The 26714-nt window shown below is 45.9% G+C and overlaps 1 protein-coding gene across 1 annotated transcript in view; it reads right to left on the minus strand.

The window, feature by feature from the left end:
- The window catches only part of LOC141050083 (olfactory receptor 6N1-like), a 62348-nt gene extending 37394 nt beyond the window's left edge, over window positions 1-24954 (minus strand). The window contains exons 1-2 of the mRNA XM_073546911.1: window positions 24042-24954; window positions 16347-16388 (exon numbers count right to left, since the gene is read on the minus strand). Of these exons, the coding sequence (XP_073403012.1) occupies window positions 16347-16388; window positions 24042-24954 (955 nt within the window). The remainder of the gene's footprint in view (window positions 1-16346; window positions 16389-24041) is intronic.
- Window positions 24955-26714: the final 1760 nt, after the last annotated feature.

The following is a 26714-nucleotide window of genomic DNA, read 5'->3' on the forward strand; positions in this document are numbered from 1 at the left end:
ACGGGATTCCGCCAGCCTTAGCTGGGGTTACCAGGAGGTCAGATCCATTACGGATCCCCTCCTGGCGGACCCCAGCGCTAGTGGCAATGCATCCTTACTTTGCAATTATCAAATAAACTTTTAAAAGTTTTTTATTTGAGTTATTCCATGTTATTGGCACACAGGCCTAAAAGGCCTCAGGTATGTGAAAGTGTAGATTTCTATGGTTATGCGTTCTAGGGTTAATTTGTAGAAAAATTATACATAGGGATGTGCAAGCATACTCGATAGGATTCGGTACTCGGTGAGTAATGAGGTACTTGCGGTACTCGAATCCTAGTGAGTAAATTTCACTACTCGCCTCGCAGTATTCGGATCTCCCGCCCGGCATGTGTTAGCCATAGTGTTGAGCATTCCGATACTGCAATATCGGGTATCGGCCAATATTCGCGGTATCGGAATTCTGATAATGAGTTACGATACTTTTAGTATTTTGAATACCGGAATCGGAAGTTCCCATAATGCAATGAGCTTGTATGATTTTATTCCGCCAATGAGGATCCTAAGAAGTGTGGGCACATCCTGTTAGAACATGTTAGGCATGAAACTACTGGCATGGCTGTGATTGGCTGCTGAAATGATGTCATGATGCACCATAAAAGCCGCCGCCATTTTGGGTTCACTCTGCTGTGAATTCCGTTAGGGATAGGACGCTGCTATTCTGAGGGACAGTGTGACCTAGTGATTTGCTATTTTGTGCTTTACCCAGGCTACATTATCAACCACTGTAGCTTTCTTTTGCCTTCCAGCACTGTTCACTGCTGTCTGCGAGGACTCTGTGTGGGAGTGCAGCTCACGCTGTAGTGTGTTCTGCAGCCACCTCCGGTTGTAGTCCGCTCAGCGTGTGTCACTGCCTCATACATTGTCCTTTTTTGCATTAGTGCTGCTCATTTTTACAGATTTCGCCTATTAGTGTGGTTCCATCCGTACCTTGCTAGAATATTTGCAAACACTATATAGGAGTAGATAGAGGAGCCTTTTTGCTGGCTTGTGCCCTGCAGCCCCAGCCAGATTAGTATTAGCCTATTTTTTGGAGCCTCATCTATTGCATTGTAGGTTACCTTCCTGCATTGTAATAGCTACAAAAAGTTTGTGATACTATCGGTTTTACATCTTTGGGCACATCCACTGTCTTTTTGTGAAAAGAAAAAAGTTAATAAAGTTCACCAAACACTCCACTTTACAGTTGTGTAGGCCATATTAGATCATATTAAATTCTAGTCCACACTTTATAAAATTCTTGTTTCTTATACCTGTTTGCAGCTGTTCAGGAATAAGCACACTAAGCCCTTAGTACTTTTCTGCCTATCTTTATCAGTCTACCAAGATGAAGAAGGCAGAGAGTAAGGCACGTGGTCGTGGGCGTGGAGTTTCTGCAGGGAGAGGACCTGGGGATTCTGTGCCTGCTGCGGGCACCAGTGACTCAGCATCTCCCAGTTTTGCCAGGGAACAGTCCTTAATGCGCAGCTTTGTAGGAGCTCGCCGTACCCCACTGCTGCGGGACGAACACATTGAAGCCGTTGTCGGATGGATGACAGCTAACGCATCGACATCAATTAGTTCCAGATCCTCTCAGGTCCAGAGCACTGAAGAGCACCCATCTGTCTCTTCACCACCTGCCAAATTGCCCAGGCAGTCAGCGAGCCATGGACAGGAGCCATCTCTCCTTCTGTTCTCCAAATCTGTTGGCTTGGATAGAGGGGGGCCAGCCAAGCAGCATTTGAGAATTTGAAGAAGAGATAGTATGCAGTGATGCGCAACAGCTTTGTCTCTCTGAATCTGAAGAGGCGGGTGGGCCAGTGCCTATGGTCAGCACACCTCAGTACGCATCTGATGATGAGACTCAGGTGCCACTTTCTGGTGCGTACTGTGCTGTCGAGACTACCCAAGAGAAGCAGTCGTTTGAAGAGGGTAGTGTAGATGATGAGGTCCTTGACCATCATGGAGTGAGGTACAGGAAGGTGGTGGGAGCAGCTCTGAGGAAGAGATTCCCTGAATGACTAAAAAAGGAGAGATAGGGAGGGGGATGACTCGGTTGCCTGTAGCTTCCACTTCTGCAACCATTAGGAGCATGCCTCTTCCAAAACCCAAAACCGGCGCTCCCAAGACTTGCAGTGCCTGGTCCTTTTTTGACACAGTTGCAGATGACATTTGCTTTGTCAAATGCAAGCTGTGTAATCACAAATTGAAAAGAGGGAAAAGTGTCAGCAACCTCAATACCACAAATATGTGGAAACATGTGCGGTGTGCGGACCAAGCACGTGGTGGCGTTACAAAGACACACTGAAGACCTAGGCCAACCTACAGCGCCACCTACCACCTCTTCAGCTCATGTTGTAGCCTCTTCCTCCAGCTCACACACAGTTGGTTCGGCTTCCTCACAGGATCGCCAAGGAAGAACATCTGGCACTGTTGTACAGAGACACAGTGTCATTCCACCCACAGCAACACGTTCCCTGTCATCCTCACACTCCCAGGCCAGCCTACAGCCATCGGTAGCACAGGCATGGGAGAAAAGGCGCCCATACTCGGCAAACCACCCCCGACCACAGGCTCTGAATGCTGGCATTGCAAAACTACTGTCCCTTGAAATGCTCTCATTCAGGCTGGTGGAGACTGACACCTTCCGTAACTTCATGGCATTGGCAGTCCCACAATACAATGTGCCCAGCCGCTTTTATTTCAGCAGGCAAGTCGTCCCTGCCCTGCAAAAGCATGTGGAGGGAAAAATTAAACATGCGCTACTAAACACCGTCAGTAGCAAGGTCCACTTGACCACCGATGCGTGGACCAGTAACCATGGACAGGGACGATATCTTTCCCTGACTGCCCATTGGATAAATGTTGTGGAGCCGGGTACAGATCTTGAGAGTGGCGCTGTACGTGTTCTGCCAACTCCAAGGATTGCAGGAATCCAGTCTGTATACATTGACTCCTCCTCATACTCCAGTTCCTCTGAATCAGCGCTGCAGGAGCCGTCACAGTCTACCTCCACATGGACCCGTGAATGCTTACCTGTTACGACCGATATGAGCACAGCCGTGGCAAAATGTCAACAGGCCGCATTGAAATTAATTTCTTTGGGGAATTGAAGCCACAAAGCGCAGGAGCTCTGGAATGCCATCAAGCAGGAGAGCGACGTGTGGTTTGTGCCAGCGAATCTCCAGCCAGGCATGGCAGTGTGTGACAATGGCCGAAATCTGGTGGCAGCTCTGGGCCTAGGCAACCTCACTCACATCCCATGTCTGGCGCAGGTGCTCAACTTGGTCATGCAGTGTTTTTTGAGGGACTATCCAGATCTTGATGCACTGCTGCACAAGGTCCGCATAGATTGCGCTCACTTGCGGCATTCCAGCATGGCAAGATCGCGCATTGCAGCTCTGCAGCGCCGATTCCGCTTTCCGGAACATCGCATCATATGTGACCTACCCACCAGGTGGAATTCAACGTTACATATGTTGGAGAGGTTGTGTGAGCAGCAGGCAGCAGTAATGGAGTACCAGCTGCATCAGGTGCAAACAAGTCACACTGCGCGCCATTCACACTTCACCCCCACTGAGCGGGCCTCTATGAAGGACATCTGCCACGTTTTGCGTGCCTTCGATGATTCCACGCGGATGGCGAGTGCAGATGATGCGCTAGTCAGCATGACTATCCCTCTTATCTGCCTGCTTGAAAAACACTGCAAGCACTAAGGGAGGAGGTTGTCAAAGAGGTGGAGGATGAGGAGTAACAAATGCCATCTGCTTCTGGACAGTCTGCGCAATGTGGTTCCTCACAAAGGCCTAGGCTGGGGGCACTTTGTGAGGAGGATGAGGAGGAGTCAATGGAGGAGAAAGACATCTGTCCAGAGGAGGGAGGTACACAGTTCTCTAGTAGTCAGTATGTAGAGCGAGGGTGGGGTGATGCAGAGCAGGCAGAGATGACGCCTCAAGCAGGGGACAGCGTTTCTTGGCCAGTTGGCAGTCTGCAGCACATGGTTGATTTCATGCTGCAGTGCCTGAAAAACGATCGCCGCATCGCCCACATTCTCAACATGGCTGATAATTGGGCGTACACAACTTACAAAGCCTCATAACACCGTTGAACTGGGAACCTAAAATGCTGGAGTACCCAGACACACTGGTGCATTCCATCATGTTCTCCATTCCACCCAAGAGCAGTGCTGCTAGTGCTTTACAAAGCAGCTCAGTGCGTCGAGGCAGTGGAGGAAGCTCTGCGCAAAGAGGGAGCAGAAGCAGCGCCTCAGCACAAGGCAAGACCAGTATGGACCAAATGTGGCAAAGCTTTATGTCACCGCCAGAAATGTCTACACCCTCACATACGGCTCCATTCAGCAGGAGGCAACGTTTCTGTCACATGGTGACAGACTACATGTCTTGCCCTCTCAGTGTTCTCCCACACAGCTCTTCCCCCTTCAAGTTTTGGGTCTCTAAGCTGGACACATGACTAGAGCTTAGCCAGTATGCATTGGAGGTGCTGGCTTGCTCTGCTGCTAGTGTATTATCGGAACGCGTCTTTAGTGCTGCAGGTGGTGTACTAACAGACCGTCGCATGCGACTATCCTCCGATAACGTCGACCGGCTTACTTTTCTGAAAATGAACAAGGCCTGAATCTCACAGGAATTTGCCAGTCCTCTTCCAAATTAAATAATTGGTTGGCAACAGTATCCAGGTCTTCTATTGTGTTCATGTTTCTACCACCTGAACTGTAATCCCTGGGCTCCAACACCGCCAGTTGCTGCTCAGAAGTGCCATCTGCACAGTCAACACATGCTCCAGTGTTATTGGGGTTCAGTAACGTCAGCTGATCCCCTGCTGTGTGTCCGGCAATTTCTCCTGCTCTGTCCACATTCACACTACTACAGATATTAAACTTGCTCCAATTAGGCCTCTGGCTACACTCTGTTTCTACTGTAATCCCTGGGCTCCAACACCGCTAGTTGCTGCTCAGAAGTGTCTTTGGCACGGGTACTCCCTCCTGCCCAACCTGGTTCCAGCACGCCAGCTGTTTCCGGGTAGTGTCAACGTCACTTTGCCTCCAATACGTTGTACTGTCGTGTTGCGGTCGGCTTAGTCGACTCTATGGTGCCTGCAGTTTAGCTGCTTCCTATGTGGGCTGTGGGATCTGGCAATGAAGGCTGGTTCCGGAGTGCCAATAGGACAAGCTCCCCTGTAAGACTGTGGGTTTCGGTAACTCCGGCCGGCTCGCGGCCTTGCAACTTTTTTTTTCATGTGTACCTTCTGCTGCCTATCTGAGTTCCAGTACCATTAGCTGGTCCTTTGGAAGTCAATCTTGAATATGTCCCCCTGGGTTCCAGTAACGTCAGTTGGTTCCTGGCAGAGCCTTTGGCTTAGGTGCCTCCTTCTCGGTATCCGAGTTCCACCAACATCTGCTGGTCCTTGGTAGTGCTTTCTGACACAGGTACCTCCTGCTTAGTAACCGGGTTCCAGTACCATCAGCTGGTCCTCGGTAGTTCCATTGGCTCTTGTACCTTCGGCTACCCATCCAGGTTCCAGTACCGTCAGCGGGTTCTCAGCATTTCCTCAGCCTTCTTGTACCTTCTGCTACATTTCCAAGTTCAAGCTTTTTGAAATGGTTTTTGGTAATCACTCTGGATCTCCCTGACGACGACCCTGGAGACGACGACCCTGAAGACCACCCCGAAGAAGACGACGACCCCGAAGACGACGACCCTGAAGACCACCCCGAAGAAGACCAAGAAGATGACCCTGAAGAGGATGATAAAGGAGAAAGTATGGGAGAAGTAGAAAAGAAGGTGAAGAGCATGGAAGTAGTGAAACATAAATATCTGACAAAATATAAAAAAGCTTAACATAGTCAATATCTTTGTAACTCCGAACGTCTTAAAAAAAAATTAATTCCTGCTATTCCTTTTGATTGGGCTAAACCTCTGTGCCTTTAATGTCTCTTTCACCTCCCCTAATACATTCTACATTATTCTTAGTTGTTTTCCTTCATGTAGAATTAACCTACAAGGAAAGTAAGGGTTTATTTTCATTCCGATATTTGTGTCCCATTGACTTGCATTGGTTTCCAGTATCGGAATTGGCGATATCCGATATTTTTGGGGTATCGGTCCGATCCAATCCGATCCGATATTTCCTGATATCAGAAGGTATCGCTCAACACTAGTTAGCCAATCACAGTAAAGCTGCTGCCTTATTTGAGAGGAATGGGAGGAATAGGGCTAAGCAACAGCACATGTGAAAAAGACTTGGGTATACTAATAGATCACAGACTGAATATGAGTCAACAGTGTGATGCAGCAGCAAAAAAGGCAAATGCAATTCTAGGATGTATTAACAGAAGCATACAGTCTAGATCACGTGAAGTCATTATTGCCCTCTTCTCCTCTTTGGTCAGACCTCATCTGGAATATTGTGTCCAGTTTTGGGCACCACATTTTAAAAAAGACATCAACAAACTGGAGCAAGTTCAGAAAAGAGCAACCAGAATGGTGACCGGTCTGCAAACCCTGTCTTATGAGGAAAGGTTGCAGGATTTGGGAATGTTTAGTTTGCAAAAGAGAAGACTGAGAGGAGACTTAATAGCTGTCTACAAATATCTAAAGGGCTGTCACATTGTAGAAGGATCAACTTTATTCTCATTTGCACAAGGAAAGACTAGAAGCAATGGGATGAAACTGAATGGGAGGAGACACAGATTAGATATTAGAAAAAACTTTTTGACAGTTAGAGTGATCAATGAGTGGAACAGGCTGCCACGAGAAGTGGTGAGTTCTTCTTCAATGGATGTCTTCAAACAGAGGCTGGACAGACATCTGACTGGGATGATTTAGCGAATCCTGGTTTGAGCAGGGGGTTGGACCAGATGGCCCAGGAGGTCCCTTCCAACTCTGCGATTCTATGATTCTATGATTGGCTGGCCGTGCAGCATCACTGTATCGCTGGAGCCCCTGGAGAGCAGTCGCATCAGCTGATGCAGCAGCTCTCCATGGGAGATCGACATGGGACCCTCGTTATTAATGGGATTACGGAGAAAAGGTGAGTATAGGTTGCTTTATTATTTTAATTTTTTTTAAAGGTGATGAATGGCTTCAGGGAATTAGGTGTGTGCAGTGAGTATGTACTCTATATGTGTTGTATGTTGTGTTTGCACTGTATGTTATATGTTGTATGTTCTGCATATTTTTTTTTTTTTTACATTCACCACATTAGCCCGATGATGGGAATACTACTTTCCCTTCATCCGCTAATGCTGTCACTGTAGCGGGCATAGCCAGATGGGATAAGTAGTCTCATCGGACGATGCCTGCACAGCCACCGCACAGGCCCCACACACACACACAGCCCCACAGACCCCCACACACATTCTCCACGCACACATAGTATCCGCCCACACACATTTTCTACCCATTACTCGCATTTCCCATAGACTTACATTGGACTCGCCACTCGTTATGAGTACCCGAGTATTAGGACCTACTCTTAATGAGTACAGCAAGTCCAAGTATTTCACTACTCCCTCATCCCTAATTATGTGTGATCAGTATGCCTGCTAAGCAAAGATTTTTCCACCACATATACACTAGGCCTCAGCCTGAGATAACAGACTGTATTAACTTTTTTAGGTTTTGTGTTAATTTTTGAAAACCCAAAATAATGAGTAGAACAATGCTAGCAGACAGAAATATGCAATGTATGCCTGTGAAGCAAAGATTTTTCCACCACAGACACACCAGGCCTCAGCCTGAGATCACTGACTGTATTAATTTTACTTTAGTTTTTGGATATAAAAGACTGCTGGATATAATGAGAGTGACAGACTGCCCAAAAAAGGGAAGTTAGGCCTAAAATGCCTCAATTTTTGGCACACGGATGTATGAGGCGTGTCACAGATAGACCCCACTGTAAACTGTGGCCTGTTTTATTTTTGGGCTAACTAGTGCTGTATGTAAGTATAGTTTCACCCAGGACAAAAAAAGAAAACCGACGTAAATTGGCAAAATATTGAGCACACACAGATATGAGCTGACTTGGTGATACCACACCAAAAAATGTGTGGCCTGTATTCAAAATACACCTGGGGCTAGCTATATACAGCTAATATATCCCACAGGTAGCAGCACCAGAACACAGGAAGGGAATGGACCCTCTTGATGTATGCAATGATCTATATACACACATACAGTGCCTGCAGGCCTTGCACTGATGTGTATAGAGGGACGTACACTACCCTGCCTGCCTAACACTGGAACCTACAACCCCTGGCAAAAATTATGGAATCACCGGCCTTGGAGGATGATCATTCAGTTGTTTAATTTTGTAGAAAAAAGCAGATCACAGAAATGGCGCAAAACTAAAGCAATTTCAAATGGCAACTTTCTGGCTTTAGGAAGCACTAAAAGAAATCGAAATAAAAAAATGTGGTTACTTTTTTAGACCAAGCAGAGGGGAAAAATTATGGAATCACTCAATTCTGTGGGAAAAATTATGGAATCACCCTGTAAATTTTCCTTCCCAAAACTAACACCTGTATCAAATTAGATCTGCTCGTTAGTCTGCATCTAAAAAGGAGTGATCATACCTTGGAGATCTGTTGCACCAAGTGGACTGAATGAATTTTGGCTCCAACACGAGAGATGTCAATTGAAGCAAAGTAGAGGATCAAACTCTTAAAAGAGGGTAAATCATCAAGCAATGTTGCAAAAAATGTTGGTTGTTCACAGTCAGCTGTGTCTAAAATCTGGACCAAATACACACAACATGGGAAAGTTGTTAAAGGCAAACATACTGGTAGACCAAGGAAGACATCAAAGTGTCAAGACAAGAAACTTAAAGCAATATGTCTACAAAACAGGAAATGCACAACAAAACAAATGAGGAATGAATGGGAGGAAACTGGAGACAACGTCTTTGACTGAACTGTAAGAAACCGCCTAAAAGAAATGGGATTTACATACAGAAAAGCTAAGCAAAGGCCATCATTAACACCTAAACAGAAAAAAGGATCCACAAGTATTTTTTGAGAATAAAACCAATGCATTTTATTAATCTAAGATTAAAATACAATAATAAGACTGAGCAACTCACTATGCAGGCAAAAATATACGGGGGTTAGATAAATCAATAATAAAGGCCCAATATCTCTATCATATAATGAGGGGCAAAAAAGAACAAAATAAAAAAAGAAAGAACTTATACTGTACATTCAATATATATACACTAATCATACCAGTTAATAATAAACATTGTGCACCCAAAACAAGGATTCCAATTCACCCAAACTGCCTGATCAGGCCCTATATACATCAATAATAAAGTGCCTACTAGTGCACAATCAGTGCAAAAATGCCCATATAAAGATTGCGACCAATAACTTACATGACAGTGTATAAGTCCTGAAGAAGAAGCGGTGAAACGAGCGTTGAGGTGGCAGGCCCGGGGGATTTACTTATACACTAAATAACGGCAACTATTAAAAAAAGGCAGATTTACCATTTATTTCTCTCTCCTCTTATTTGATCTAGCACATCAAATGAAAGAGAAATGAGGTCAACCAAGCTTCCCGGTACCACTGGCACCTCCAGCATCCCCTGGCCCTGTCCCCTGGCCCTCTACATCTTCCATGAGCAGTGTGTCTGCCATGATCTGCCATATGGCACCCAGCAACAATAGGAGATTTTTCCTATTGGTTCATTTTGATCAATGTGATAGACCCTATCACATTGATCAAAATATAAAAAATGGAAAATCAAACCCCCCCTTTATCACCGTCTTAGTTAGGTACAAATAATAGAAACATTTTTTATTTTTTTCCGGTAGGGTTGGGGCTAGGGTTAAGGTTAGGGTTGGGGTTAGAGCCAGAGTAAGAAATGGGGCTAGGGTTAGGGCTGGGTTTAAATCTAGGGTTAGGGTTGGACTAGGGCTAGGGATAGGGATAGGGTTAGAGCTAGGATTAGGGTTGGGCTAGAGTTAGGGTTGGGGCTAGGGTTAGCATTGAGCTAAGGTTAGGGTTTGGGCTAGGGTTAGGGTGGGTGTAAGAGCTAAGGTTAGGGTTGGGCTAGGGTTAGGGTTGAGGCTAAGGTTTGGGTTGGGGCTCGGGTTAGGGTTGAGGTAGGGGTTGTGGTTAAGGTTGTGTTGGGGTTAAGGTTGTGGTGCTGAGGTTAAGGTTGGGATTAGGGCTGTGCTTGGGTTGGAGTTAGAATTGGGGAGTTTCCACTGTTTAGGTACATCAGGGCGTCTCCAAACGTGACATGGCGCACGCCATTGATTCCAGCCAATTTTGCGTTCAAAAAGTCAAACAGTGCTCTCTCACTTCTGATCCCTGTCATGCACATAACAGTGGATTTCATCCACATATGGGATATCGGCTTACTCAGGTGAAATAGCACATTTTATGGTCCATTTTCTCCTGATACCTTTGAGAAAATAAAAAAAGTTTGCTAATAATTTTGTGAAAAAAGTAAAACGTTCATGTTTTCCTTCCACATTGATTCACTTCTCGTTAAGCACCTGTAGGGTTAATAAACTTTTTGAATGTGGTTTTGCGCATCTTGAGGTTTTAGAAAGATGTCACTTTTGCATTTTTTGTGTTATATTGACTCCCAAACTCACTTCAAATGTGAGGTGGTCCCTAAAATAAATGGTTTTGTAAATTTTGTTGGAAAAAAAATTGTTGGTCAAATTATATCGTCCTAACAAAAAAAAGTTTAAAAATTGCTACATTTTCAAAATTTTTGCCAAATTTCCATTTTTTTCATGAATAAAGGCAAGTACTATCAAATCAATTTTTGCCACAAACATTAAGTACAATACGTCATGAAAAAACGTTCTCAAAATCAGCGTGGTCCGTTGAAGAGTTCCAGAGCTATAACCTCAAAAATTGACGGTGGTAAAAATTGTAAAAATTTATCTTAGTCATAAAGGCATAAAGTACAAAATTGGCTCTATCACTTAGTGGTTAAACCAATACGAAATTATGATTTTTTTGTTCAATCATCTTGCTGACACATTCCAAATGTGGAGTAATGAAGATTATTGCCCCTGCTAAATTGTTACGTACGATTGTCTTTACACAGATTAAAACAGTTGCACAACTGATCGACAAATATTGGGCATATTAAGTGGGAAAGGCATGTACTTGCAATTATGAGAGCACCCAGGTGTCTGCCTGTCATTCACTCGCCCTCCTATTAAATCTCTCCCTACTAAATCCCCACATAGCAAACAACTAATCTTGACAATCTTCAGTTCTTAAACATGCTTTTCGGAATAATTAACACTCACTAAAACTTTCTTTCATAGTCCCTACACTCCTTTCACTGTCCCAGTGCTGAAACTACTCTCTCCCTACGCTGTTTCCGGCTGCAATGTGTGCGAGATGTCGCCAGCAGGACTTAAATATCCCCCTATGACGCTGGTAGGCCAGCCAATCAAAGCAATGCAATACCAAAGATGGCGCCAGCATTACTGTGATTGGCAAGTCAGTCTCAGCATGTTCATTGGCTGCAAATAAAGCGCCAAACCGGCTGGGTGGGTCACTCGAATATACCGAGGGGAATACCGAATTACTCGCCGAGTATCAAATAGCCAGAATAGAATACTACTCGTGCAAGTAACGAATAGTGCCAAATGTATCACTCATCACTAGTTGCTACATGTTTGGACTCCAATAAAGATGATATTGTTTAAGATGATAGTCAACTATACGCTTCTTTTTCAAATATATGATTTATTTGTTCTCAGATACCGTATATACTCGCGTATAAGTCGAGTTTTTCGGCCCCCTTTTGGGGCTGAAAAAGACCCCCCTCGACTTATATTCGGGTCACGGTGCCAACTTACCTGGTCCCCATCATCTCAGAGGTCCCAGTCGTCTCCGCGGTCCCCGGTGTTCGTCTGCGGTCCCCTGCAGTGTCCTGGCGGCGGCGGCGGGTGATGATAGGGCCGCGGCGGCGTTCAAAATCTCTGCGCGCCGCTCTCTCCCGGCCTCCGGCAGTGACGTGCAGGGGGCGTGATGACGTGGAAAGCACGCGCCCTCTGCCTGAGTCACTGAAGAGCCGGCGACGCTCAGGAGCAGCTGTCATCAACGTAGGTGAGTATATAGTGGTTTTTTTTTTCTTTTAAATTCCAGCAGGGGCAGCAGCAGCGGCAGTAACATAGAATCATAGAATCATAGAATCATAGAATTATGATAGTAATCCTATCACTTTGGGGGCAGCATTACGGTATTTGGGCCACCGTTCACTGTGTAGCATTTATGGGGGCATACTGTATGTTGTGCAGCATTATTTGGGCCAGCATTCACTGTGCAGCATTTATGGGGGCATACTGTATGTTGTGCAGCATTAAATTTACCAGTATCTTTGGCAATTCCTACCCTAGACTTATACTCGAGTTTAGAGTTGAGCGAAACGGGTCGAAAAAATTCAAAAGTCACCGACTTTTGGCAAAGTCGGGTTTCATGAAACGAAACCCGACCCTAGGATGAGGTCGGCCACGAGGTCGGCGACTTACGCGCCAAAGTCGCGTTTCAAAAGTTTGTTTTGCGCTCTTTTTCAGCCAATCAGGATCCACGGACACTGTGGGCAACGTGATGACCTAGGCACGGGTCACCACCATCTTTCAGAAGGGCATGCAAGTGATTGGCTTGCTTTGGTGGGCGTCACAGGGGGTATAAAAGGGCGTGCACGCCGACCGCCATCTTACTTCTGCCGATCTTAGTATAGGGAGAGGTTGCTGCTGATTCTGTAGGGAGAGCGTTAGGCAGGGAAGAAGACAAAAAAACTGCTTCTGCTGCTAGCGATTTGGCCTGCACAACACACAAGTCACTGTGTGTGCAGTGCAAGGGGAGGCTATATTGTGGTGTATCAGTGGTGTTGGTTGTTGGGCTGCCTTTTAAGGCTTCCTGACACGCTGGCATTGCTGTTTACCCACTGCTCCGCAAACTGCTTTTTTAAAAGCAATCCAATCTCCCTTATCCTCTAGTCACTTTTGTCACAGCTGTGCCATCGAGCGTGTTACATAGCGCTCAGATATCAGTGGGCCTCACACAATCCACAAGTGTCCAGTGTCCAAAAGTGTGCGCAGAGATTCAAAATCTCCATTATCCTCTCGTCACTTTGGTCACAGGCAGCTGTGCCATCGAGTGTGTCACATAGCGCTCAGATATCAGTGGGCCTCACACAATCCACAAGTGTCCAGTGTCCAAAAGTGTGCGCAGAGATTCAAAATCTCCATTATCCTCTCGTCACTTTGGTCACAGGCAGCTGTGCCATCGAGCGTGTCACATAGCGCTCAGATATCAGTGGGCCTCACACAATCCACAAGTGTCCAGTGTCCAAAAGTGTGCGCAGAGATTCAAAATCTCCATTATCCTCTCGTCACTTTGGTCACAGGCAGCTGTGCCATCGAGCGTGTCACATAGCGCTCAGATATCAGTGGGCCTCACACAATCCACAAGTGTCCAGTGTCCAAAAGTGTGCGCAGAGATTCAAAATCTCCATTATCCTCTCGTCACTTTGGTCACAGGCAGCTGTGCCATCGAGCGTGTCACATAGCGCTCAGATATCAGTGGGCCTCACACAATCCACAAGTGTCCAGTGTCCAAAAGTGTGCGCAGAGATTCAAAATCTCCATTATCCTCTCGTCACTTTGGTCACAGGCAGCTGTGACATCGAGCGTGTCACATAGCGCTCAGATATCAGTGGGCCTCACACAATCCACAAGTGTCCAGTGTCCAAAAGTGTGCGCAGAGATTCAAAATCTCCATTATCCTCTCGTCACTTTGGTCACAGCTGTGCCATCGAGCGTGTCACATAGCGCTCAGATATCAGTGGGCCTCACACAATCCACAAGTGTCCAATGTCCAAAAGTGTGCGCAGAGATTCAAAATCTCCATTATCCTCTCGTCACTTTGGTCACAGGCAGCTGTGCCATCGAGCCTGTCACATAGCGCTCAGATATCAGTGGGCCTCACACAATCCACAAGTGTCCAGTGTCCAAAAGTGTGCGCAGAGATTCAAAATCTCCATTATCCTCTCGTCACTTTGGTCACAGGCAGCTGTGCCATCGAGCGTGTCACATAGTGCTCAGATATCAGTGGGCCTCACACAATCCACTTGTGTCCATTGTTCAAAAGTGTGCGCAGAGATTCAAAATCTCCATTATCCTATCGTCACTTTGGTCACAGGCAGCTGTGACATCGAGCGTGTCACATAGTGCTCAGATATCAGTGGGCCTCACACAATCCACAAGTGTCCAGTGTCCAAAAGTGTGCGCAGAGATTCAAAATCTCCATTATCCTCTCGTCACTTTTGTCACAGGCAGCTGTGCCATCGAGCCTGTCACATAGCGCTCAGATATTAGTGGGCCTCACACAATCCACAAGTGTCCAGTGTCCAAAAGTGTGCGCAGAGATTCAAAATCTCCATTATCCTCTCGTCACTTTGGTCACAGGCAGCTGTGCCATCGAGCGTGTCACATAGCGCTCAGATATCAGTGGGCCTCACACAATCCACAAGTGTCCAGTGTCCAAAAGTGTGCGCAGAGATTCAAAATCTCCATTATCCTCTCGTCACTTTGGTCACAGCTGTGCCATCGAGCCTGTCACATAGCGCTCAGATATCAGTGGGCCTCACACAATCCACAAGTGTCCAGTGTCCAAAAGTGTGCGCAGAGATTCAAAATCTCCATTATCCTCTCGTCACTTTGGTCACAGGCAGCTGTGCCATCGAGCGTGTCACATAGCGCTCAGATATCAGTGGGCCTCACACAATCCACAAGTGTCCAGTGTACAAAAGTGTGTGCAGAGATTCAAAATCTCCATTATCCTCTCGTCACTTTGGTCACAGGCAGCTGTGCCATCGAGCCTGTCACATAGCGCTCAGATATCAGTGGGCCTCACACAATCCACAAGTGTCCAGTGTCCAAAAGTGTGCGCAGAGATGCAAAATCTCCATTATCCTCTCGTCACTTTGGTCACAGGCAGCTGTGCCATCGAGCGTGTCACATAGTGCTCAGATATCAGTGGGCCTCACACAATCCACTTGTGTCCATTGTTCAAAAGTGTGCGCAGAGATTCAAAATCTCCATTATCCTCTCGTCACTTTGGTCACAGGCAGCTGTGACATCGAGCGTGTCACATAGTGCTCAGATATCAGTGGGCCTCACACAATCCACAAGTGTCCAGTGTCCAAAAGTGTGCGCAGAGATTCAAAATCTCCATTATCCTCTCGTCACTTTTGTCACAGGCAGCTGTGCCATCGAGCCTGTCACATAGCGCTCAGATATTAGTGGGCCTCACACAATCCACAAGTGTCCAGTGTCCAAAAGTGTGCGCAGAGATTCAAAATCTCCATTATCCTCTCGTCACTTTGGTCACAGGCAGCTGTGCCATCGAGCGTGTCACATAGCGCTCAGATATCAGTGGGCCTCACACAATCCACAAGTGTCCAGTGTCCAAAAGTGTGCGCAGAGATTCAAAATCTCCATTATCCTCTCATCACTTTGGTCACAGCTGTGCCATCGAGCGTGTCACATAGCGCTCAGATATCAGTGGGCCTCACACAATCCACAAGTGTCCAGTGTCCAAAAGTGTGCGCAGAGATTCAAAATCTCCATTATCCTCTCGTCACTTTGGTCACAGCTGTGCCATCGAGCCTGTCACATAGCGCTCAGATATCAGTGGGCCTCACACAATCCACAAGTGTCCAGTGTCCAAAAGTGTGCGCAGAGATTCAAAATCTCCATTATCCTCTCGTCACTTTGGTCACAGGCAGCTGTGCCATCGAGCGTGTCACATAGCGCTCAGATATCAGTGGGCCTCACACAATCCACAAGTGTCCAGTGTACAAAAGTGTGTGCAGAGATTCAAAATCTCCATTATCCTCTCGTCACTTTGGTCACAGGCAGCTGTGCCATCGAGCCTGTCACATAGCGCTCAGATATCAGTGGGCCTCACACAATCCAAAAGTGTCCACTGTCCACAAGTGTGTGCAGAAATTCTAAATCTCCCCTGTCCTATAGACACCTTGTACCTTGTTTTACATTACTATATAGTTTGTTGGATTTTGTCTACATTTCTACCAAAAATGAGGAAGGCTGGTGGAAGAGGCCGTGGAATTGGGCGGGGGTTGGCAGCTGGTAATGATGGTGTTGGTGGTGGATCTGATGGTAGTGGCAAGAGCAAAATAGGACCGAATGCAGGAGGTGCTGACCCTGCGTCATCGTCTGGCTACATAAGGCCTCGAACGCTTAGTTTTCTAGGAGTTGGCAAACCGCTTTTAAAGGCAGAGCATCAGGAAAAAGTTTTGTCTTACATTGCTGACTCAGCCTCCAGCTCCATCGCCTCCTCTTCTTCAGTTGTAAAAAGTAAAAGCACTGAGTCGTCATTGGAGGCTCATGTTCATGAACCACACCTTTCCTTGTGTCCTTCACCCCAACCAAGATTGAAGGATGACGCAGGCCATACTACTGATTACTCCATGGAGCTGTTTTCACATACCATGCCTGGATTATCAAGTGAAATGGTGAATTACCCAGGCCAAGATGAATCTGACATGGAGTGCACTGATGCACAGCCGCTGATGGATGATTCTGCTGGTACATTCACTCAGAGCACTACAGTGTCCTCGCAGTGTACAGAGCCAGATTCTGACCCTGATGAGACTCAGGTGCCCCTTCCCGCACACTATACCACCATACACGGTGACACAGAGGAAGGTGCACATGACATAGAAGAGGAGGTGATGGATGACCCAGTTGTTGACCCAGATTGGCATCCATTGGGGGAAGAGGGTGCTGCTTCCAATAGCTCAGATGAGGAGCATCCACAGCAGACATCGACATCACAACAGCTGTTATCTGGCAGGCCCGGAGCACTCCAAAGACAGGTTCCAAACATCAAAAGAGTTGCTGGACAGCTTGTCCAGAGGGTCAAAAGATCACAGCGTGCTAGGCCGCAAAATGTCTGCCAAAGTAGGAAGAGTGCAGTGTGGCACTTTTTTGAACAAAATCCTCATGATCAGGCCAAGGTTATCTGTAAGAAGTGCGCAAAGACCTTTAGCCGAGGGAAAAATCTGAAAAATTTGAATACCAGTTGCATGCTTAGACATTTAACCAGCATGCACTTGCAAGCGTGGACACAACACCAAACCTCAAGTGCCACATGTGCAACTGATCACAACGAAGGTAGTCAGCAACGCTACATTGTTTCCCCCACTGTAAGCCCACTGGTTAGCACAGCAGCAAATGTTGAGGTGTCGTTGCAAGACCACAGCAGTCAGGGAATCCCACTGTTACATCAACGAAAGACTGATTCTAGGCCATCAGAAAGAACACCAACTCCATCACCATCATCAACCCTCTCTCAGTCCGCCCTGTCCACCGCTACTTCCACCATATGCAGCTCTCAAGTCCAGCTCACCCTCCCAGACACTATGAGTAGGTCAAGAAAGTACTCAGTCTCTCATCCGCGTACACTGGGTTTGAACGCCCACATTGCCAAACTAATCTCGTTTGAGATGATGCCCTTTCGGTTGGTGGAAAGCACAGCTTTCCGCGAACTCATGGCCTATGCAGTACCACGCTATGACCTACCCAGTCGCCACTTCTTCTCTCGCAAAGCCATCCCAGCCCTCCACCATCATGTGAAAGACCGCATTGTCCATGCACTCAAGCAGTCAGTGAGCGGAAAGGTGCACCTCACAACTGATGCATGGTCCAGTCGGCATGGCCAGGGCCGTTACGTGTCCATCAATGTGCACTGGGTTAATGTGGTGGATGCAGGGTCCACAGGGGACAGTGGTGGTGGGACAGTGCTGCCTAGCCCACGGTATAGGAAACAGTTGGCTGTAGGCGTTCGACCCTCCTCCTCCTCCTCCTCCTCCAGAAGCGAAAGCTCGTCCACAGAGCGCAGTCGTACGAGCACTCCATCTGCAGCTGCCACTGTTGCACACGATGTGTCCCCCTATCGAGCAGCTAGTGGAAAGCGTCAGCAGGCTGTGTTGCAGATGATGTGTTTGGGCGACAGACACACCGCCGAGGTGCTGGCCGAGTACTTGAAGCGACAAACTGAGTCATGGCTGGGCAGTGTACATCTTGAGGCAGGCAAGGTAGTTAGTGATAACGGCCGTAATTTTGTGGCAGCCATAGCCCTTTCAAAACTCAGCCACATACCTTGCTTGGCTCACACCTTGAACCTGGTGGTGCAGTGCTTCCTCAAAAATTATCCGGAGTTAACAGCCCTGCTCCAGAAGGTGCGAAGACTGTGCGCGCACATCCGCCGGTCGCCTGTACACTCCGTTCGTATGCAGAAGCTGCAGCGATTGCTCCACCTTCCCAACCACCGCCTCATTATCGACATTGCAACAAGGTGGAACTCCACCCTGCACATGGTGGAGCGGCTGTGCGAGCAGAGGCAGGCCATAATGCATTTGTGGGAGGATACACGGTCAGGCACTTTGAGAGCAGACATGGAGTTGACAGGCGTGCAGTGGTCGAAGCTGAAAGACCTTTGTAAAGTCCTTCAGTGTTTTGAGGAATGCACACGGCTGGTAAGCGCAGACGACGCCATCCTAAGCATGAGCATCCCACTTAAGCGTCTGCTCATGCAAACTTTGACGCACCTTAAGGAGCAGGCGTCTGCAGCCAATGTTGATGAGGAGGAAGAGGAGGAGGGAATCCTTGATGACATTCAGCCATTGTCTGCTCAGGGACCTCTCCTGGACGAGGTGGAGGAAGAAGAGGAGGAGGAGGAGGATGATGGGGATGATTACTTAGGGGAGGAGGATGCATCTCGTGGGGCAAGTGAAAATGTTGGCGTGGCAAGGTCTGGTACAGGGTTTGTGCGTGACTGGAGGGATGTGGATTTGCCAGAAAGTGCTCCTCCACCCAGCACTCGCAGTGCATCATTGACACCGGGAACATTGGCCCACATGTCAGATTATGCCTTGCGGATCCTAAAAAGGGACCCCCGCATTGCCAAAATGATGAACGATGACGACTACTGGTTGGCCAGCATCCTGGATCCACGCTATAAAGGCAAATTACATAACATCATGCCACAGGAGAACCTTGACCTAATATTGGCTAATAAACAAGCAACTCTGGTAAATCGGTTGCTTGAGGCATTCCCAGCACACAGCAGCGGTGATGGTTCTCACACGAGCCGTACGGGCCGGGGGCAGCTTGGCAGAGGTGTTCGTGGTTCACACAGCAGAAGTGGCGTTGGAGACAGGGGTTTCATGACAATGTTGTGGACTGATTTTTCAAATACCGCTCACACAACTGGTAATACTGCATCGATGGAAAGTGACAGGAGACAGCAGTTGTCAACTATGGTTACAAACTACTTTTCCTCCCATATCGATGTTCTCCCACACAGGTCATTCCCCTTTGACTATTGGGCCGCTAAACTGGACACCTGGCCTGAATTGGCCCAATATGCCTTACAGGAGCTCGCTTGCCCAGCTGCAAGTGTGCTATCGGAAAGAGTCTTCAGTGCAGCTGGATCAATCCTGACAGAAAAAAAGACCCGTCTGTCAACCCAAAATGTGGATGATCTAACCTTCATTAAAATGAACCACGCATGGGTTTCCAAGGATTTTGTCCCACCTTCCCCTGATGACACATAGGGTGACAGAAAAATGGCTTGCTTTGGTCCACCTCTTCCTGGTACTTCACCTATTTCGCCTTTTGCATCAGCTGAATGTCCAACATCAACATATGCCACTTTCTAAAACTCCCTAACTGTGCTGCCTCCCCCCCATGGCCGGGGTCACCACCTACCGCACAACACCGTGCGAGTGCCGTTGCCCTGGACAGGTGGGTAGGCCGACTCTTGGGCGCGGGCACTGGCACAGGGTCCCTCATAGTGCAATCAAGTGTCTCTGACGGTGGTGGTGCACACCCGCCGGCAGACACACCACTGTACTATGAGGGGCCCAGTGCCAGTACCGACGCCCACGAGTGGGCCCCCCTTGCTTGGGCAGGGCCCCAGCATTTGCAATCTTTACCTCTCCCTGCTCCTTCGCTGTGTAATCTGGGCCGTCAAATCCATACTGTGCCTGACACCGTCTGAGCCTGCCTCCTGAGACATATATTTTGAATGTGTACGCTATCCATACATGTTATCCAGGGATACGGTACCCTTTCTAACCTTTGTGCAATCACGTGCAATCCATACTGGGCCTAACACCGTCTGAGCCTGCCTCATGCTGTATAGACATATATTTTGAATGTGTACGCTATCCATACATGTTATCCAGGGATACGGTACCCTTTCTAACCTTTGTGCAATCACGTGCAATCCATACTGGGCCTAACACCGTCTGAGCCTGCCTCATGCTGTATAGACATATATTTTGAATGTGTACGCTATCCATACATGTTATCCGGGGATATGGTACCCTTTCTAACCTTTGTGCAATCACGTGCAATCCATACTGGGCCTAACACCGTCTGAGCCTGCCTCATGCTGTATAGACATATATTTTGAATGTGTACGTTATCCATACATGTTATCCGGGGATACGGTACCCTTTCTAACCTTTGTGCAATCACGTGCAATCCATACTGGGCCTAACACCGTCTGAGCCTGCCTCATGCTGTATAGACATATATTTTGAATGTGTACGCTATCCATACATGTTATCCAGGGATACGGTACCCTTTCTAACCTTTGTGCAATCACATGCAATCCATACTGGGCCTAACACCGTCTGAGCCTGCCTCATGCTGTATAGACATATATTTTGAATGTGTACGCTATCCATACATGTTATCCAGGGATACGGTACCCTTTCTAACCTTTGTGCAATCACGTGCAATCCATACTGGGCCTGACACCATCTGAGCCTGCCTCCTGAGACATATATTTTGAATGTGTACGCTATCCATACATGTTATCCAGGGATACGGTACCCTTTCTAACCTTTGTGCAATCACGTGCAATCCATACTGGGCCTGACACTGTCTGAGCCTGCCTCCTGAGACATATATTTTGAATGTGTACGCTATCCATACATGTTATCTAGGGATACGGTACCCTTTCTAACCTTTGTGCAATCACGTGCAATCCGTACTGTGCCTAACACCGTCTGAGCCTGCCTCATGCTGTATAGACATATATTTTGAATGTGTACGCTATCCATACATGTTATCCGGGGATACGGTACCCTTTCTAACCTTTGTGCAATGACGTGCAATCCATACTGGGCCTAACACCGTCTGAGCCTGCCTCATGCTGTATAGACATATATTTTGAATGTGTACGCTATCCATACATGTTATCCGGGGATACGGTACCCTTTCTAACCTTTGTGCAATCACGTGCAATCCATACTGGGCCTAACACCGTCTGAGCCTGCCTCCTGAGACATATATTTTGAATGTGTACGCTATCCATACATGTTATCCAGGGATACGGTACCCTTTCTAACCTTTGTGCAATCACGTGCAATCCATACTGGGCCTGACACCGTCTGAGCCTGCCTCCTGAGACATATATTTTGAATGTGTACGCTATCCATACATGTTATCCAGGGATACGGTACCCTTTCTAACCTTTGTGCAATCACGTGCAATCCATACTGGGCGTGAGAACGGCTGGCGAGCTATTAAGCAAGCTACAGCACCTGTCCAGACAAGTACAGGGATTCCCTAGCGAGGAGACTTATTTGATTGTTTTCAATGTTGGGACAGCAATTTTTGGGGAGCACTATACTCTGGAGAATGATAGATGGGGCCCACCATACACTGGAACATTCCAAAGGTGGACATCAGACACTGGAGCAGCATTTACAGTGCCCATTATACACTAGAGCATTAGAAATGGGGCCCATTATGTTTGGAGCATTATTTGGGCCCATAAGACAGTGGAGCTTCATCCATGGGGACCAACATATACTGTAGCATTATGTGGAGCTCATCATATACTGTTTCAAACATTATATGGGACCAATGATTCTGTATGGAGAAATAGATGGGCCTCGTCATGAGATGTAAAAAGTGAGGTATTTTTCATTGTACTATACCGCTATTTCTCTGCCGTATCGGAGCATGATGAGTTGTGGTATGTGTTAAAGGGGCGCTCTTTCGCCCAGGGCACATGAAAACCTGCAGCCAGCCCTCCCTCCCACAACTTCAGCCAAATAACCCCCATTTTTCAGTGCGTAACTTGTATTATGAAGTTAATTAAGGTTGACAAGCTTAAGTAAGAAGAATTGATGCTTTTGGCATTCAAATGGGCACTGTAGGTGTGTTTCCTGTCCTCCTCTCACTGCCGACTTTTATTCCCCATTGACTTACATTGGGTTTCGTGTTTCGGGACGACCCCGACTTTTCCCTATAATCGGACGATCTTGCTTTTCTTTTGGAAAAGTCGGGTTTCACGAAACGAAACGCGACCCTAAAAAAACAAAAGTCGCTCAACTCTACTCGAGTCAATAAGTTTTCCCAGGTTTTTGAGGCAAATTTAGGGGGGTCGACTTATACTCGGATCGACTTATACTCGAGTATATACGGTACTTTTCAAAGGCCCAGGAAACACTAATAACATAAAAAGGAAAGAATGTTGAGACATCATTGTAGAAAGCTGTTTTAAATAGTAGGAGTAGTTTAGCTATGTATTCCTACCGCAAAATATAATAATCGAAGATACAAAAAAAAGTCAGAAAAAGGGAAACATGCTGGTCTAATGATAAAAGGAATGGAGGGTTATCAATAATAATATATTCAATGATGATTCTTGAATAGTTTATGTAACAAAAGGTGACATTTCAGCTAGGGATGAGCAGATCAGGCAAAATTAACATTTTCCAATTTGCACAGATTTTACTGGGAAATTTTTTTCACATTCAGATAACTTATTCTCTGTGAATTGATTGTCCCTTATTATTCTATGGAATGCCTTCTGGCCCCAAAGGAATATAAAGATAAGATGTAAAAATTATAAAGGAAACCAATCACATCAGATAGCACTATAAACCTTCAGTTTCATGGTTAATTCTCAAGTTATTAGCGTTAGAAAGGAAGACGGACGTTATACTAGAAGTTACTGGGAAACAAATGAAAGTTATTTCTCCTGGGAGCCACCAGCTTTCAGTCATATGTGGTTTCCAGCAAGACGACAGTCATCGCTCACAACATTGAAAGCGGTGTCTGTAAGCACGCCCCGACAGTTTGACATTCACCCAGCTCTGCAATGCATCAGCTTGTCTTACAAGTAGGGGACAGGAGTAAGGCTAGTTTCACACTTGCGTTTTTTGCGCTGCGCATCGTGCACGTACATGCACATGCGCAATGCACCCCTATGTTTAACATGGGTGCGCATGGTCTAGCATTTGTAAACGATTTTGTGCGCATGAGTTTTTTTGTAGTGTGCGCCCATGCGCTCCGGACATACCCTGTTGCATTTTTTGTGCGCTCAACCTGCCTAAAAAAAAACGCATGCGCACAAAAGCGCACAGAATGCGCAAAAAAAAAATCTCATTACAGTCTATGGGAACGCTGATGTGCGCATGGACATGCGCACGTCAGCGTTTAAAAACGCATGTGTTTTAACAGTTCACATGGCTACAAACTGGTCAAACCGCATGCGCATAAAATAAGCAAATGCATGCAAAATGCTTAATGCATTTTTTGTATGCGTTTGGACTGCGCACGCAGCGCAGCGCAAAAAAAACGCAAGTGTGAAAGTAGCCTAAGACTTCTAGTTTAAAGTACGCCACAGTTCGTCATGAACTAGATGAGCTTTGCCATCTTGCCCTGGTCACACCCCTATCCTGCCCCAGCTGTGCCCAATTTAGTAGAGGTGAAAGAAACTCGTGGGAACATGCCAAAGGTGTCAACATTTTTTCACATCTCCAAAGTGATCAAACATTTTGAAAAGTTTAAAATCAATTTACACCCGAATTCTGACAAAATTGCTTTGATGAATCAAGGTATTTGTCTTTTATTTTTGTGGATATTCTGTATATAGTATTGTGGACTATTTCAGATGACACATATATTATGTATTTTTTGTACAGCTTTTATAATGTCTTTATTTCTCAGACTGTATATAATGGGGTTTACCAAAGGAGTAAACATTGTGTATAACAGTGATAGGATCTTACTCGTCAAGAGTGTTTGGCCTTTAGTAGGAACAACATAGACACTGAACATTGTCCAGTAGAATATGGAGACCACAGTGAGGTGGGAGCTACAGGTGGAGAAGGCTTTCTGTCTACCGGTACTGGATGGGATCCTTAAGACTGTTTGCACAATATATGTATAAGAAATTACAATAATGGTGGTTGGAATTAAAACATTTGGAATACTCAATAAATAAACCTCTAAATCAATAATGAAGGTGTCAGAACAGGCAAGTCCCAATAGAGGAACAAGGTCACAGAATAAATGGTCAATCACATTGGATCCACAAAAGTTTATTTTTGCTGTTGTTATGACGTAAATTGAAAGAATGGAAAATCCAAACAACCAACAGATAATGGTCAATATCAAACAATATCCACTTGTCATGATAGAATTATAATGAAGAGGCTTACAGATGGCCACATATCTGTCATAGGACATCACCGTGAGGAGAAGACATTCAAATGTTTCTGATACGCAGAAGAAATAAAACTGAGTCATACAGCCAATAAAAGTAACGGTCGCCCCATTATTCAGTAGGATATGGAGCATGTTGGGGACAATATCTGTGGTCAACAAGATGTCACTGATGGACAGTTGTGAGATGAAGAAGTACATGGGAGTGTGGAGGTTCTTGCTGGTGGACACCAGGGTGATGATCAGGAGATTCCCACAGATTATCAAACAATAAACTACAATGAATAAACAGAACAGGAAAATCCTTAATCCTTGACAGGCTTGAAATCCTAAGATGAAAAACTCTGTGACCATGGTGCTGTTTTTCTCCTGCATGTAGAACAGATAAGCATTATTGGTCTGTAGACAGCAGCCTGAATAGGAAACTTTGAAAAAATGTTAAAAATATTCTGCATGAGATTAGCCAAACTAAATTGTTCCAGATTAAATTTTCTCAAAAAACTATCATGACTTACCCCTTTCTTATTTTGTGTTTGTGCGCGATCTTTGACAAGGGGGCATGGTATGGTTTAAGAGAAAGCGGCATGGTCTACTGTGCGAAACCTTTGGCACACATTTCTGCCACAAAGTAATCCAGCTCATGGTTAGTATACAGCACCCAGCATAAAGTTAGGCCAGATTTAGAAAGCTGAATGGTTCACTGTTAACAAACTGGCACTTTTTAAGATTGGGTGGTGAAAGTTGGCACATCTGAGAATTAGACTCCAAAGATAAATTGTCACAATGTGTGTTATATTGTAGCTTTATATTATAACTAGCGATGAGCGAGTGTACTCATTATTCAAGATTTTCCCAGCATGCTCAGGTGATCTTCGAGTATTTTGGCGTGCTCGGAGACTTAGTTTCTGTCGCCGTAGGTGCATGATTTGCAGCTGCTAGACAGCCTGAATACATGTGTGGAATGCCTGTTTGTTAGGGAATCTCCACATGTATTCAGGCTGTCTAGCAGCCGCAAATCATACACCTACGACGACAGAAACGAAGTCTCCGAGCACATCTAAATACTCGGAGATCACCCAAGTATACTCGCTCATCACTAATTATTACATTATTCCAAAATTATGTAATCACTTCTTCAACACTCTGGAATGCATTAGTGCCATATAAATAAGGGCAAGAAAACATTTAAAAGGATGTCACCTGTTCTGACAATGTTATTTTAGTAAATTATTGTATTCTTCATGAAATAGCTCTTCTGGATCACCTTTTATCAATCTGTATGGTGTTTTTCCTCTATTAGTTCTTACAGGCAACCTTTAATTAAATTAATGCTGCCTGAATCATGGGCAGCATGTGTCAGAGCCTGGATGCATGGCTGTATGGGCTAGAAAGGCAGCAGCGCAATAGGGTCTCATCCGTGTAGCGGGATATCAATGATTGAGAGAACTGCTCACCTGGCAGGGATGTGTGACCACAACCACACATAACAAATAAAAGAAGACTGCTGTAGAGCCACCGAGATTTCAGGATAACCAATAGCGGAGAAGAATAGGTTAATTCCTGTGCTGTCTGGACAGAGGAGACCATTGGTGGATGGACTCAGAGACCTATTGTAGTTCTCCTGAAGAAGAAACGTGCAATTTTGAAACTCGTTGACAAACCACATTTTGGTCTACATGTGTCTCGAATCATCCATTAATGGTCTCCTCTGTCCAGACAGTGCAATAATTACCCAGCTTACTCCACTATTGGTGATTACGTTTTTACATTGAGAGAGATCTGTCAATCATCTGGAGTGGGGCAGGGAGAAGCGAGCCGTGGACTGCACAGGACAAGCCAGCCAAGACCTGATGAACACATCCAGCTTTTGTAGGTGAGTTTACTTGCACCATTTCAGAGAAAGACATAGTTGACTGCAATCAATATGCAAGGCTTATCTTCATGCTACTTCTGGTTTTAGTAGCATCTGATGACCGGTTCCCCTTAATAAAAATGTGTGAATTGTACAGAAATTTTTATGTGTTTAGGAAAAAAATGATAGATTTTGTAAAGTATAAATTGCTGATATTATTAAGGCTCAGTTTATATATGTATGTACTAATCTAGAGTAATTATTCATGATATTAATATGAAAT

Source organism: Dendrobates tinctorius, unplaced genomic scaffold (genome assembly GCF_039654945.1).
Source record: "Dendrobates tinctorius isolate UK_male_01 unplaced genomic scaffold, ASM3965494v1 ptg000151l, whole genome shotgun sequence".
NCBI lineage: Eukaryota > Metazoa > Chordata > Amphibia > Anura > Dendrobatidae > Dendrobates > Dendrobates tinctorius.